The 15,000-nt window shown below is 28.2% G+C and overlaps 1 protein-coding gene across 1 annotated transcript in view; it reads left to right on the top strand.

Annotated features, from left to right (window-relative positions):
- LOC137619430 (uncharacterized) overlaps positions 1-8,960 on the top strand; it is a 30,575-nt gene extending 21,615 nt beyond the window's left edge. Inside the window, exons 5-9 of the mRNA XM_068349492.1 lie at positions 227-291; positions 3,184-3,264; positions 4,146-4,301; positions 6,988-7,224; positions 8,686-8,960. Coding sequence (XP_068205593.1) covers positions 227-291; positions 3,184-3,264; positions 4,146-4,301; positions 6,988-7,224; positions 8,686-8,804 — 658 coding nt within the window. The 3' untranslated portion in view covers positions 8,805-8,960. The remainder of the gene's footprint in view (positions 1-226; positions 292-3,183; positions 3,265-4,145; positions 4,302-6,987; positions 7,225-8,685) is intronic.
- Positions 8,961-15,000: the final 6,040 nt, after the last annotated feature.

The raw sequence follows: 15,000 nt of genomic DNA, 5'->3' as shown, positions 1-15,000 counted from the left end.
ATAATCTATAAAGTATATATAGTTATCAAATAGATCGGTTTGTTATTACATTGTGCACTTTAATTACTGCTAAGTTATTACTGTTATTATTAATATTATTTCTAGTAATATCAATACTCATTTCAGATAGTAACAACGTTTGTCATTCTTTCAAACGTACATTCAAACACAAATCCAAAGATATCTTAATTATTTATATTGTTTTTTTTTTGTTTTTCTTTTTCAGTTCGAGTGGATATGTCTGTACAGTCTTCTACAAAAGAGACGGACACATTATTGAAATGCAACAAGGTAATTTGTAATATATGTTATATCGTTTTACCTTATATAAAGTATATGGTATATGATACTTAATATTTGATACATATTTTATAACAGGTTATGTAAGATGTATGATATAATATATATACAGTATATATATATATATATATATATTATATATATATATATATGTGTGTGTGTTTGTGTGTATATATATATATATATATATATCTATATATATATATATATATATATAGATAGATAGATAGATAGAGATATATAATGTATATATATAACTATGTATATATATATATGTATATATATATACATATTATACGTGTGTATATATATATGAATATAGATATATATATATATATATATATATACATATACAGTACATATATATATATATATATATATATTGCATAGTATATTATATGTAGTAGATAATGTATAGTATATAATGCATGATATTTTACCTAGATATACTACCTTCAATGAAAGGAATTGTCCATCTTACCATAGTAGTTACTTTCAGATCGATTGGTATCTATAAAAGTAATTATATATTAGAAATGGTGGAATATACATTAGAATCAATTACTTACAAGGAAAAGTAAAAGCAAATTCAATATGATTTTATTAAGATTTTTTAATAGATGAATGAGTTATGTATATTACATGAATGTAAGAATAGAATATTATATACTTCTTTCCAAGGTTTTAGATTAATCGTGTTTTTACATTCACATATAGATTTTTTTCACATTCAAAAATTTTTAGGAAAGACGGTAATATCTGTTGAATTTTTTAAGAGGATTAAACGTTTTATATATATATATATATATATATGTGTGTGTGTGTGTGTGTGTGTGTATGTGTATGTATATATGTATGTATATTCATATATATATATATATATAGAGAGAGAGAGAGGAGAGAGAGAGAGAGAGAGAGAGAGAGAGAGAGAGATTGATTAATTGATTGATCTTCAAACCAAGATTTGTGTATAAGTAATTGTTTAGAGACGTAAATATTTGAAACCAACCTCATTCTATGATACAATTAAATCAATACGTTTATATTTACTTTGTGAAAAATAATTGCTTTTCCTTCTAATTAGTAAACAGGAAATATTGTACTGGTGATCTCTCTCTCTCTCTCTCTCTCTCTCTCTCTCTCTCTCTCTCTCTCTCACGCGAACTGATATAATGATATATATAATCAGTGAGAACAAAATAATTTTAATTATAATAGTAGTAGTAGTAATAACAAAAATAATAATAATATTAACAATGATAATAATAACATAATGATAATAGTAATAATATACAGTCATTATTCCATGATTACTAGGAATTGCAATATGATATTATATTACACGTAACAACAATATTAAAAAATATAATAATAATAATAATAATGATAATTCCATAATTATTAGTGGTTGCAATATAGTATTTTATTGCACGTAGCAAGAAAAAATGATAGTAATAATAATAATAATAATAATAATAATAATAATAATAATAATAATAATAATAATAATAATAATAATAAAAATAGTCATTATTCCATAATTTACTAGGTTTTGCCATATAATCTTGTATTACACGTAGCAACAATATTTATTATTATTAATAATAACAATAATGATAATAATAATAATAATAATAATAATAATAATAATAATAATAATAACAACAACAACAGCAACAGCCATTATTCCATAATTACCAGAGGTTGCAATATAATCTTTATTGCACGTAGCAAGAGGATTTTTCAAGACATGCGAACACAAATTTCCACTTAACCTTTGACATTGCGTAATTATCCTCATGATGAATATTCCCAGACACTTGCAGAATTAGTTTAGTGGAATATATGAATTTCTTAGATGGCGTGAGTACAGATTATTATAGCAACACTTTCATAATAATGAGAGTCACGAACCCCTGTTCTTGAGGTTACTGAATTATCAATGTTAAAAAAACTCCAGTTGTGCATGTTAATGTTATATATTGTATGTGTATATATATATATATATATATATATGTATGTATATATATATATATATATATATATGTATATATATATTACACATAAATATATATATATATGTGTGTATATATATACATATATATATCTGTATATATACAGTATATGTGTGTGCGTGTGCGTGTTTACGTGTATGCAGTATATTATTGCAAGCTAAGCTGCAACCCTAAGCAAGGGCTCTTACATGATTTTTTTTTTTAATCTCACTATACATTTCAGCCTAATGTTTATATTTTTTATGATATTTCCAATAATATGATTACTTCATAAAAGAGCTTCAGTTTGTAAACAAGTATTATTATTATTATTATTATTATTATTATTATTATTATTATTATTATTATTATTATTATTATTATTATTATTATTATTATTATTATTATCATTATTATTATTATTATTAGTGTTGTTGTTAATTTTGTTACACAATATATGGGATACTACGACAACTCGAGTACTGTACTTTGAATGGTAGTATCTTCAAGTCAGAGTTTAGTATAAGTTCAATTTTAAGTACAAGGTCGAGTTTAAGTACAATTTTTAGTTTTAATACAAGTTCGAGTTCAAGTTCAACCAAAAGTTCGAGTTTAATTACAAATTCAATATAGGTACAAATTCAAGTACAAGTTTGAGTTTAAATACAAGTTCGAGATTGACTGCAAGTTCGAGTATAAGTAGGTTCGAGTATATGTAGGCTACAAATTCGAGTTCAAGTACAGGTTCGAATTTAAGTACAAAATCGAGTTTAGGTACAAGTACGACTATAAGTACAAAATCGAGTTTAGGTACAAGTCCGAGTATAAGTACAAGTTCGAGTTCAAGCTACCTGAAACTACTCGATAACTCCTGTCTCTTTTCTTTCAGGTAACCGAGCCATTCGAGCCCAAGATGCGTGTCGACCTTTGTATTTCAACGACACGAAAGCTCCTCACATCACTCTTACCAGTAATTATTACTATTTCTGTATGAGATAACTCTTACGGAGTATAAACACACACACAGATATGTGTGTATGTATATATATATATATATATATATATATTCATTTATATATATTTATATATATAGTTATACATATATATATATATATATATATACAGTTATATGTATATATATATATGTATATATATATATATATATATTTACTGTATATATGTGTGTGTGTGTGTGTGTGTGTGCAAGCCCATATATTAGTGCACACACACACACACATATATATATATATATATATACACACACATATGTGTATGTACATTTATGTGTGTATTTCCACGTATTTATGCATGCGCTGTATGTCTTTCATACACTGCTATGTCTGTGAATTCACCTCGTATCTTTTTTACGAGTTATTTCATTGATTACTTTTCTTACGTATAAACTATTGCAAAATATCTTCATCCCATCATTGGGTTCATATTTACTAAATTTGGAAATTTAAAAATTGGATAATGTGATTAGGTAATTTCAAGTTAACTTCAACTGTAAGAAAATTCATTGTCTGTGTACTGTTGATGTTTTTGAATTTAAATAATATTTATTGTCTGTGTGCTGTTGTTGTTTTGAATTTGAATAATATTCATTGCTTGTGTACTGATCCTGTTTTGAATTTATTTTCAATTAATCTTTCTTATAAGGAACATTTAAATTCTAACCCTGTATTACAGAACTCTCTCATACCTAAACATAATTATTCCTTTTTTGCAAAAATAATTTACAGTAACGATTATTCCACTTTGTACAATAATACTTTGGAGTGATGATTTATCAACTGGTTTCCATCAATAGTTACCTGTCATGAAAAGCTAATTACTCTTCCTTGATTATAGGTGGGGCGCCCAGCAGGCGGCAGTGCCCTTTCGTGGGCGTGTGGGTGGCAGGTGAAGGGGACTGCCGAAGAGACGTGACGCATTTGAGGGCAGGCTGCGTCTCGCTTTATAACCTGCACTTTGTCCATGCCTGCCCAGATGAAACAACTAAGCATGGTAGGTCAAGGTTGAAATTTGTTATTGTCAAGATGATGATCTGAAACCAGACTTCCTCTCTTTTTTTTTTTTTTTTTTTTTTTTAAATTCCTGTTTTGGTATGATTCTACACCTACAAGTATTTCTAATGTCTAAAAGATTTTTGAGTCCATCCGGGGAGACTCCATCTGCTCTTGGAGAGAGAGAGAGAGAGAGAGAGAGAGAGAGAGAGAGATAGCGAGAGAGAGAGAGAGAGAGAGAGAGAGAGAGAGAGAGAGATGTACAAGGATTTTGGATGTCTCAAAGACTTTACTCCATCCGGGGTGCTATTTGCTCTTGGAGAGAGAGAAAGAGAGAGAGAGAGAGATATGTACAAGGATTTTGGATGTGTCAAAGATTTTTTGCTCCATCCGTGGAGACTCCGTTTGCTCTTGAAAAGAGAGAGAGAGAGAGAGAGAGAGAGAGAGAGAGAGAGATGTACAAGGATTTGGATGTCTCAAAGACTTTTTAGTCAATCATCAGAGACTCCATTTGCTATTGGGTAGAACAAATTAGTTTTTTTAAAGAGTTTTTATGATCTTGTCTAACTTATTCTTGAATTTGTTTACCCGCGTTACTTATTACTAAATCCGCTAGAAGTCTGTTCCATATATTGGTTATTTTTTATGTAAAGAAATTACCGCATTGAGTGGTGTCTGTGTGTGTGTGTGTGAGAGAGAGAGAGAGAGAGAGAGAGAGAGAGAGAGAGAGAGAGAACACCAACTGGTCATTTCGCTCCCTAATGACATAATCAGGATTCAAGTCAAACACGGTTTTCACATTTCCTTCGGAATATGTTCAATGTTCCCACGTCATTTTGAACGTAACATATCACTCATAATGAAAAAGGTGAAGTGTGCTGGTAAAACAATTCGTGAATCTCATACGAACATGTCTGAATTTATTTGTCTTTCCATAAGTTTACAATATTCCTAGACGAAGTTGACACGAACAGAGGAAATTGTGCAGAGCGTTTTTTTTTTTTTTTTTTTTTTTTTTTTTTTTTTTTTTTTCTAAGTTTGGGAAATGCTTTTCAGCGATAGGAAAATGTTACTTGTGCATATTTTGAAGTCCATTAAGAAAATCGTTTTTCTGATAGGAAATTCAAATCTTTAAATAGCTATCACAGGACAAGAGATATTTTTTTCTATTTTATCAACCAATCCTATATTTAATCCCTTAGTGAAGAAACAGTCTCTCAAATATATTTCAGTATCTTGGAAAATACTAAATTGTATTTTTTTTCCGCAGTAAAATTATTACTTTTAAAATTATTTTATTATTGAAATTGTTATTGTTATCGATTTCTGTTTGGTTTGTTAATATTAATAGAATTATTTGTTTGTTGCAAACAGACAACAATTAAATGAAATACATTCCAATGATTATGTTACAAATAAAAGTAAAAGATCAGATACAATACACTTTCTCACATTCTACTTTACCTCTGTCCCTGCTTCCTTTCTCTAATCTTGTTGTCCAACCTTTTTCAACTTTTACCTCATGGTGCAAATATGGTAGTTTCCTCACCAGTACCTCTCCCGCGATTGGCCTCCCCGCCCCCAAGCATTGGGCCATATGTCTCAAATTCCATAACTTTTTCACCTTACAAAGGAATGTCTTTTGATTTAAATGGGCTCTTATGAAGTCACCCGTTTTCTCTCTCAGGCAAATGTTATGTATAAGTCACCCGTTTTCTTTCTCAGGCAAATATTATGCATAAGTCACCTGTTTTCTTTCTAAGGCTAAAGTTATACATAGTTACCCATTTTCTTTCTGAGGCTAAAGTTATGCATAAGACACCCGTTTTTTCTCAGGCAAATGTTATGCAAGTCACCCGTTTTCTTTCTCAAGCTAAAGTTATGCATAAGACACCCGTTTTCTCTCTCAGGCAAATCCTATGCATAAGTCACCTGTTTTCTTTCTCAGGCAAATGTTATGCAAAAATCACACGTTTTCTTTCATTATGTATAAGTCACCCCATTTTCTTTCATTTCGTATAAGTATCCCGTTTTCTTTCTCAGGCAAATGTTATGCATAAGTCACCCATTTCCCTCTGGGCTAACATTATGCAAAAGTCACCCGTTTTCTTTATCAGACAAATGTTATGCATAAGTCAATCGATTTCTTTCTCAGGCAACTGTTTATGCATAAGTCACCGTTTGGTATATTGGGCTAATGTTATGCAAAGTCACCCGTTTTCTTTCTTGGGCTAGTATGTTATGCATAAGTCACCCTTTTTCTTTCTCAAGCATAAGTTATGCATAAGTCACCCGTTTTCTTTCATTATGTATAAGTCGCCTGTTTTTTTTCTCAGGCAAATATTATGCATAAGTCACCCATTTTCTTTCATAATGTATGGTTACCCGTTTTCTTTCTCAGGCAAATGTTATGCATAAATCACCCTTTTGGTTTTTTGGGCTAATGTTATGCAAAGTCACCCATTTTCTTTCTTGGACTAATAAGTTATGCCTAGATCACCCGTTTACTTTCTCGGGCAAATGTTATGCAAAAGTCCCCCGTTTTTTTTTTCTCAAACAAATGTTATACATAAGTCACCTGTTTTCTTTCTTCATTACAAAACAAAGTACTGTTTTCAATTAATATCACACAATCATTGCGAGAAATTCCACCCACGATAATTATCTCCTTTTTTTCCACCCCACAGCTTTCGTGTGCCACGGCCACTGGGCAGAGGCCGGTTCCATATTCGTCGTGGCATCTCCAGATGACCGGCCATCCCATCGCCTTTGCCTTATTGCCACGTCGATCTCGAACAAGGACAAACAATTGAATCACCCAAATAATAACACACAGATGCTGCAAGTGACAGCGCATGCGCATTCTTGCCAACGTCATCACGTGCCGCCGACGACCACTCTTAGCCTAAATCTAACGGCTCAAGGTGAGTTAAGTGATTTTTATTATTATTATTATTGTTGTTGTTGTTGTTGTTGTTGGAGCCTTTGTAGTTCGTTGGGACAGACCTGGTGTAAAATTTCAAAAGTTTTTAATCTAAGGTTCCTTACCTAACTTAACCTAGGAGCCTTATCCTTACCTACTTACTTACCAAGGAGAGATCCCACTCCCTTAGACTACTATATCCTTAGCTTACCCTAAGACTAAATCTCAACCCTGTGTTTGCTTCCAAACTGGCATCATTCCTAGCAAGGAAACAATAAATCATGTTTCTTAGATCGTAAAACTAACTTCATATTATTGTATTTCAGACTAAGATGAACAACAACTTCCCTCTGAACAAAATTGATTTGAAAAATATCAAGAAAGTTTACACCTGTCCCAACGAACTATAGTGATCCCTTATTATTATTATTATTATTATTATTATTATTATTATTATTATTATTATTATTATTATTATTATTATTATTATTACTGATAAGATTAAGTTAATCTTCAAGAATTTCAAGCATTCACCTATAATTTACCTGGATGATATTTCATCATCCATAGTTGATAAAGTAGTGGCCTGTTAAATCAGAGTTCAGCTGTTCAAATATCCAGATACTGTATATGGTTTGTGTTATTATCTATATCCAGGTTAGATTGCCTATTTCTAAGGCATATATATTAGCATTATCCTTATTGTTATCACTGATATTTTTGTTGAAATTGCTTAAAATAACATTTACCACAATGCTATTTTGACACGACTTTGATTTACTTCAAAATTGTAAACCCACATCTAAAGTATATCTAAAAACCTCACTGAAATTATTTTCTCTATAATTACTTACGTAGTATCTATAAAGCCTAAATTCGACATTAACCTATTGAAAAATTATTTTGCTTACGTCAGCAAAATTCAGATCACTATGCACAAGTCACCCGTCTTCTATCTCAGGCAAATGTTTTGAATAAGTCACTTGTTTTCTTTCCTTATGCATAAGTCGCACATTTTCTTTGTTTATTATGCATAAGCAACCTGTTTTGTTTTTGTATTATGCATAAGTCATCTGTTTTCTTTCTTTATTAAACTTAAACACCTGTTTTCTTTCTTTATTATGCATAAATCATCCGTGTTTTTTTTTTTTATAGTAAGCTCAAGTCACCTGTTTCCTTTCTTTATTATACATCTGTCGCCAGCTTTCTTCCTTTATTTTGCATAAATCACCCGTTTTCTTTCTTTATTATGCATAAGTCACCCGTTTTCTTTCTTTATTATGCATCTGTCACTCGTTTTCTTTCCTTATTATGCATGTCACCTGTTTTCTTTCTATATTATGCATCTGTCACCCGTTTTCTTTCTTTATTATGCATAAATTCCCCGTTTTCTTTCTTTATCATTCATAAGTCGCCCGTTTTCTTTCTTTATTATGCATAAGTGACCCGTTTTCTTTCTCAGGCGAATGTTCCGTACCCGGCATCAGCAATGGAATGAGACCCGTGACCCCTCCACTTTTGATGACGTTAATAATCTTAGTCTCTAGTGTAACCGCATACGAATGGGAGATCTGCAGATGAAGATTGCAATGCTGGAAGACCCTTTGAAGACGCTGGAACTCAGGATTCCAGCGTCGACTCCTACACTAAGCTTTAAGTTTCATCCAAATTAGCCCTTTCGTGAAGTCCACAATTATAAACATTTGCATTTGATATGGATATGTTTATATGTATACCTTTAAGAATATATATATATATATATATATATATATATATATATATATATATATATATATACATACATATATATATGTATATATATGCACATATATATGTATATATACGTATATATATAAATATATATATATATATATATATATATATATATATATATATATATATATATATATATATATATATTAGGAGGTATATATGTATGTGTATATAATATATAGACATTTGTGTGTGTACTGATGAACATGTGTGAATGTTTGCATGTGTATGTTGATATTAATCATACATATTGCATTGTGATATATATTCTTTTAAATGTTTTTATGACCTTGATACAATTAGAATATATTTTGATAAAGCTATATAGCACATTTATATAAATCTAAAAGACGTGTTGAATAGGTATTATAAAGTATATAATATCTCTTAGAGAAAGCCATGAGCGAAGTCACTTATTTGATAATTGAGTATTTGTTAGGCTCCGAAAATTTACTATTATTATTTTTCATTATCTCAGAGAATGGTTGGTAGAATGGATATGACATTTGTATAATTATGTTCCTCATGATAAAAGAGATAAAAGACTGATGGAGATAATTTTATACAGAATATTTGTTAAAATAAGTGGGTGGTTATTAATATTTTTGTAATGTTATTCTGTACCTCTTATGCCCTGTATGTAGAAAAAAAAAAAATAAAGGTTCTTTATATAGAATATTCTGTGGACAACAAAAGACGAATGATGGAAAAAGATATTATTGAGAGGAACATTTGAAACTATAATAATTCTTGATACTCCTATTATTATGTATCACCAAAATTTGATTGTAAATTAAAACGCTTGTGTTGTGTACCAGTTGCTAATTGTATATATTGTATTATACACAGTTATAATGTTAAGGTATAGAGCAAATTCACCACATTTGTTATATTTACGCAGGTAATCAAATTTTGATTTTCGACACTCGATAATATAATAGAATTAAGGCACAATTATTAAAAAAAAAAACATACAGACTAATCATTTATTTTGTTAATGTGAATATATGAATTCTCATGATTTCACAGAAAATAAAAAAATTCGGTTTTGTAAAAAGCGTTGATGCCAACACGGAAAAAATAATGTGGTTTTTATTGAAAGATATATAAAAGAAAATACATATTCCAAATAAAAAAAAAAGAAATACATTATTATATTGTAAGTCTAATCTTGCTATTTGACAAACCAGATGTAAGAAATTTAGTAGAGTTACTAGAAATGTGTTTATTATGTGTGATGATTAGATGTCTTTTGGTTTTTATGCATAAAATTATATTAATTGACCAATTTTCTTCGACACATGGAAGATTTTGGGAAAAAAAAAGATTGACGTTATAAGATAAGAAAAAAATATTTTACATTTTCCCCTTTTTGTTCATATAATTCTCATTAATTATGAATAGAAAATACTTAGGAATGGTGATTCTGAAAATCTTGGGCTTTCATATTTTTTAAATCTTAAGATAAAACGGCGCTAGTTCATTCTAGCAGGAGAGGCATTGGACGGGGGGCAAACTACTGTACGCCTCTTAGCCAATATTATAAACACATTAATTATATGAATGGTCTTTTAAATCGTTGTGATAAATTGTTATTGGAGGTCGTAGGTCGACTAGGGATGTTTCATTTTCTATTGAAAGTCTTGCATTTATCGTTTTTTCCATAGATTGACTTGTGGAGATTATACAATTATAATACTATTGAAATGGTGGGGCAGATGTGTGTGTGTGTATATATATATATATATATATATATATATATATATATATATATATATATATATATATATATATATATATATATGTATATATATATATATATATATATATATATATATGAATTTATACACGTATATGTAAATGGACAATATATATATATATATATATATATATATATATATATATATATATATATATATATATATATATATATATATATATATATATATATATATGAATTTATACACGTATATGTAAATGTACAATATATATATATATATATATATATATATATATATATATATATATATATATATATATGTATATACATATATATATATATATATATATACACATATACATACACATATACATATACATATACATATACTTCACCATATTCAAGAGTCGGTAATGAAATTTTGCTGTTTGATATGCTTATACGATCCATGATGCAGTTTCAAGCAATCAAATAGTTATTATTAAATCCGTCATCTAAAGATGTTATGTGATAAGTAATAAATGGAAAAAATAACCAGAGAAAAAAAATGTGAATTTAAAATGTTTTCAATTGACTGATGTAATATTGAGTTAAAAAATTTCCTTTAAAATGTCTAACTTTATTATGTATTATAGTTATTTATTTTGATGAAATGTAAAATATATGTTAGTAGATCAAGTGAGAAGGATGTCACGCCCAATGTATTGAATTGTTTAACCAAATGTATTTATATTTTGATAGTCATACAGGACAGAAGAATAAAGATTCATCATAGACAATTATTGATTGGAAAAGAAATAAAGATTATAAGTTTGATGTATTAAACGAAAGTTATAATGTTAACTTTACTTATAAATTCTGAAAATATTTCAGCTATATTCGAAAGACAAATACTTTTAGGAGTGATATTAAAATTTATATTCACAGTAAACACATATCTGATATTATTGTTAAAGAATTTTATTGGAATTTTTTACTTAATGATATTAACGATGTAAACATTTTTTTATAAGAATATTTATTGGTAAATTTGTCATCAAACACAAGTTTAAAAAGACATTAGGTGAATTGATAAAACCTAACTTTAAAATGACACAATACTAAAAGATGACGAACGTGTAGGCCTACACTACGGTAGGTAGGTATTAAAGCGACCTGCTCTGAAAGTGTAGGCCACGGGCTCTTGCGCTAAGGCAGCCTGTAATAGGGACGTATATACTGCATTTTAATACAATTATCACAACCAGGTTACTATTAACACCTTCCACCTTGGAAAGGAAGAATCATTGAGTAAAGTGATCAATAGATATTTTCAAGTCATTCATAAAAGTATATCAAGATGTATTGTAAAACATTCATAAAAGTATATCAAGATGTATTGTAAAACTTTCATAAAAGTATATCAAGATATATTGTAAAAACATTCATAAAAGTATATCAAGATGTATTGTAAAACATTCATAAAAGTATATCAAGATGTATTGTAAAACATTCATAAAAGTATGTCAAGATATATTGTAAAACATTCATAAAAGTATATTAAGATGTATTGTAAAGCATTCATAAAAGTATATCAAGATGTATTGTAAAACATTCTTAAAAGTATATCAAGATATATTGTAAAGTCATTCATAAAAGTATGTCAAGATATATTGTAAAACATTCATAAAAGTATATCAAGATGTATTGTAAAACATTCATAAAAGTATATCAAGATGTATTGTAAAACATTCATAAAAGTATATCAAGATATATTGTAAAACATTCATAAAAGTATATAAAGATATATTGTAAAACATTCATAAAAGTATGTCAGGATATATTGTAAAAGTCATAAAAGTATATCAAGATGTATTGTAAAACATTTATAAAATATATCAAGATGTATTGTAAAGTCATTCATAAAAGTATGTCAAGATGTATTGTAAAGTCATTCATAAAAGTATGTCAAGATATATTGTAAAACATTAATAAAAGTATATCAAGATATATTGTAAAAACATTCATAAATGTATATCAAGACATATTGTAAAACTTAAAAGTATATCAAGATATATTGTAAAACATTCATAAAAGTATATCAAGATGTATTGTAAAACATTTATAAAATATATCAAGATGTATTGTAAAGTCATTCATAAAAGTATGTCAAGATGTATTGTAAAGTCATTCATAAAAGTATGTCAAGATATATTGTAAAACATTAATAAAAGTATATCAAGATATATTGTAAAAACATTCATAAATGTATATCAAGACATATTGTAAAACTTAAAAGTATATCAAGATATATTGTAAAACATTCATAAAAGTATATCAAGATGTATTGTAAAACATTTATAAAATATATCAAGATGTATTGTAAAGTCATTCATAAAAGTATGTCAAGATGTATTGTAAAGTCATTCATAAAAGTATGTCAAGATATATTGTAAAACATTAATAAAAGTATATCAAGATATATTTTAAAACATTCATAAAAGTATATAAAGATGTATTGTAAAATCATTTATAAAAGTATATCAAGATGTAAAACATTCATAAAAGTATATCAAGATATATTGTAAAAACATTCATAAAAGTATATCAAGATATATTGTAAAACATTCATAAAATTATCAATTACCAAATCTCAATTATCATGCATCGGCAATACGACAGCCTTAAATAGAAATAAAGGTAAAAAAAACTCCATAATATAGGAACCGTGATAAAAAAAAAAAAAAATTCTCCAAACTTTTTTTTTTTTTAGCTCTCCTGATTTCTCACACTTGTATAATGCCAATAGACATTATTGTTTGTTGCCAATTAAAAGTTGTTTTTTATCTTTTTTTTTAAGTGAAAATAAATAATTGTGAAAGTTAATCTATTATGAGTACTCTGTAGGTACAGCATCCGTGTCCAGTAATCATAAATAAAGTGAATTATTTATTTCGCATTGACCATTTATTTTCCTTTGTTCAACAGAGTAGTGACATTAATTAAAGATAATAACAATTTTGTGATATATATATATATAATATATATATATATATATACATATATATATATATATATATATATATTTTATATATATATATATATATATATATATATATATATGTATATATATATATATATATAATATATATATATATATATATATATATATATATATATATATATATATATATATATATATATATATATATATATACATGTGTGTGTGCGTGCGTGCGTGCGTGCTCTGTATAATATAGGGGAGATTATTCATTTACCATTTCTTTCACAAACATTGGAAGCAGTTACGCTATACATGGCTGTTATTTCCTTAGATAGCTGTAATGTATCGTAAGTTTCTTATCTGGCAAAGTCCTTTGACCTTATTTAGTTTTCAATGTAGCAAGGCGTAATAAGAAGCTTTAAGGGAAGAGGAAAAATGTAAAAACAACACGAAAAAAGGAAAAGCATCCAAAACAGACCCAAATCTCCTATTAATATAGAAGAAGAAGAAGTCACAGAGACGAGGAGTTCCTTTGGCCTTCTTATTAAGTTTTTGATGTATCAAGGTGTAGTAAGAAACTTAATAGAAAGAAAAAAACGGTAAATCAAAAAGCATCCAAAAATGAGACCCAAATCTCATAACAAAATAGAAGAAGAAGGTGTCACAAACAAGGATACCTCAGTACTAGGCTTCTTGTTCAGTGTTATGGACGTACTTCCTGTGATAACACCGCCGTCAGCGTCTCCCTCTTCTTACGCATGTGATATCTAGACGTAAATGCCAGTACGCCTTTCCCCATATGAAATTACATCGACGATAGTAGTCGAGTTGGCCTGCATTTCTATGAGGACATCTTATAGAACGACATGAGTGCATTCTTGGGTCTCCGGTGTCTGCCCTTTTACCCCCACCATAAGGTTAAATTTCGAGCACATTTTGCTATATTTTTTTTAAATTGCTCTAACAGGCTTAATTTTTGTCCTAGAGAGGTAAGGTTGGTCTCATTCTTTTGGAAAATGCCTGAAGTTTCTCAAAAAATTATCAAAAAATATGTAAAATATGTAATTAACAGTGTTTTGCAAGAACTTACCGGTACGTCCTTTGGGGGTGAAAGGGTTAGAAACCAGCACATTTGAAACGTAATTGGTAATTTTCTTTTTTTTTCTTTCTGTATGAATACATCGCTTCATTTATCACTTTGGAACAAGCAATCGAAGAGGTGAGTATTAGCATTATATTACGGCTACAACATACCTACAGTAGTGTATTGTTTACATAAATTTCCATTTCGTAAAGTTGAT

This window comes from Palaemon carinicauda, chromosome 26 (assembly GCF_036898095.1).
Source record: "Palaemon carinicauda isolate YSFRI2023 chromosome 26, ASM3689809v2, whole genome shotgun sequence".
In the NCBI taxonomy this organism is placed as follows: domain Eukaryota; kingdom Metazoa; phylum Arthropoda; class Malacostraca; order Decapoda; family Palaemonidae; genus Palaemon; species Palaemon carinicauda.
Note: the sequence above shows the minus strand (reverse complement) of the source record. Positions and strands in the feature narration are given on the sequence as shown.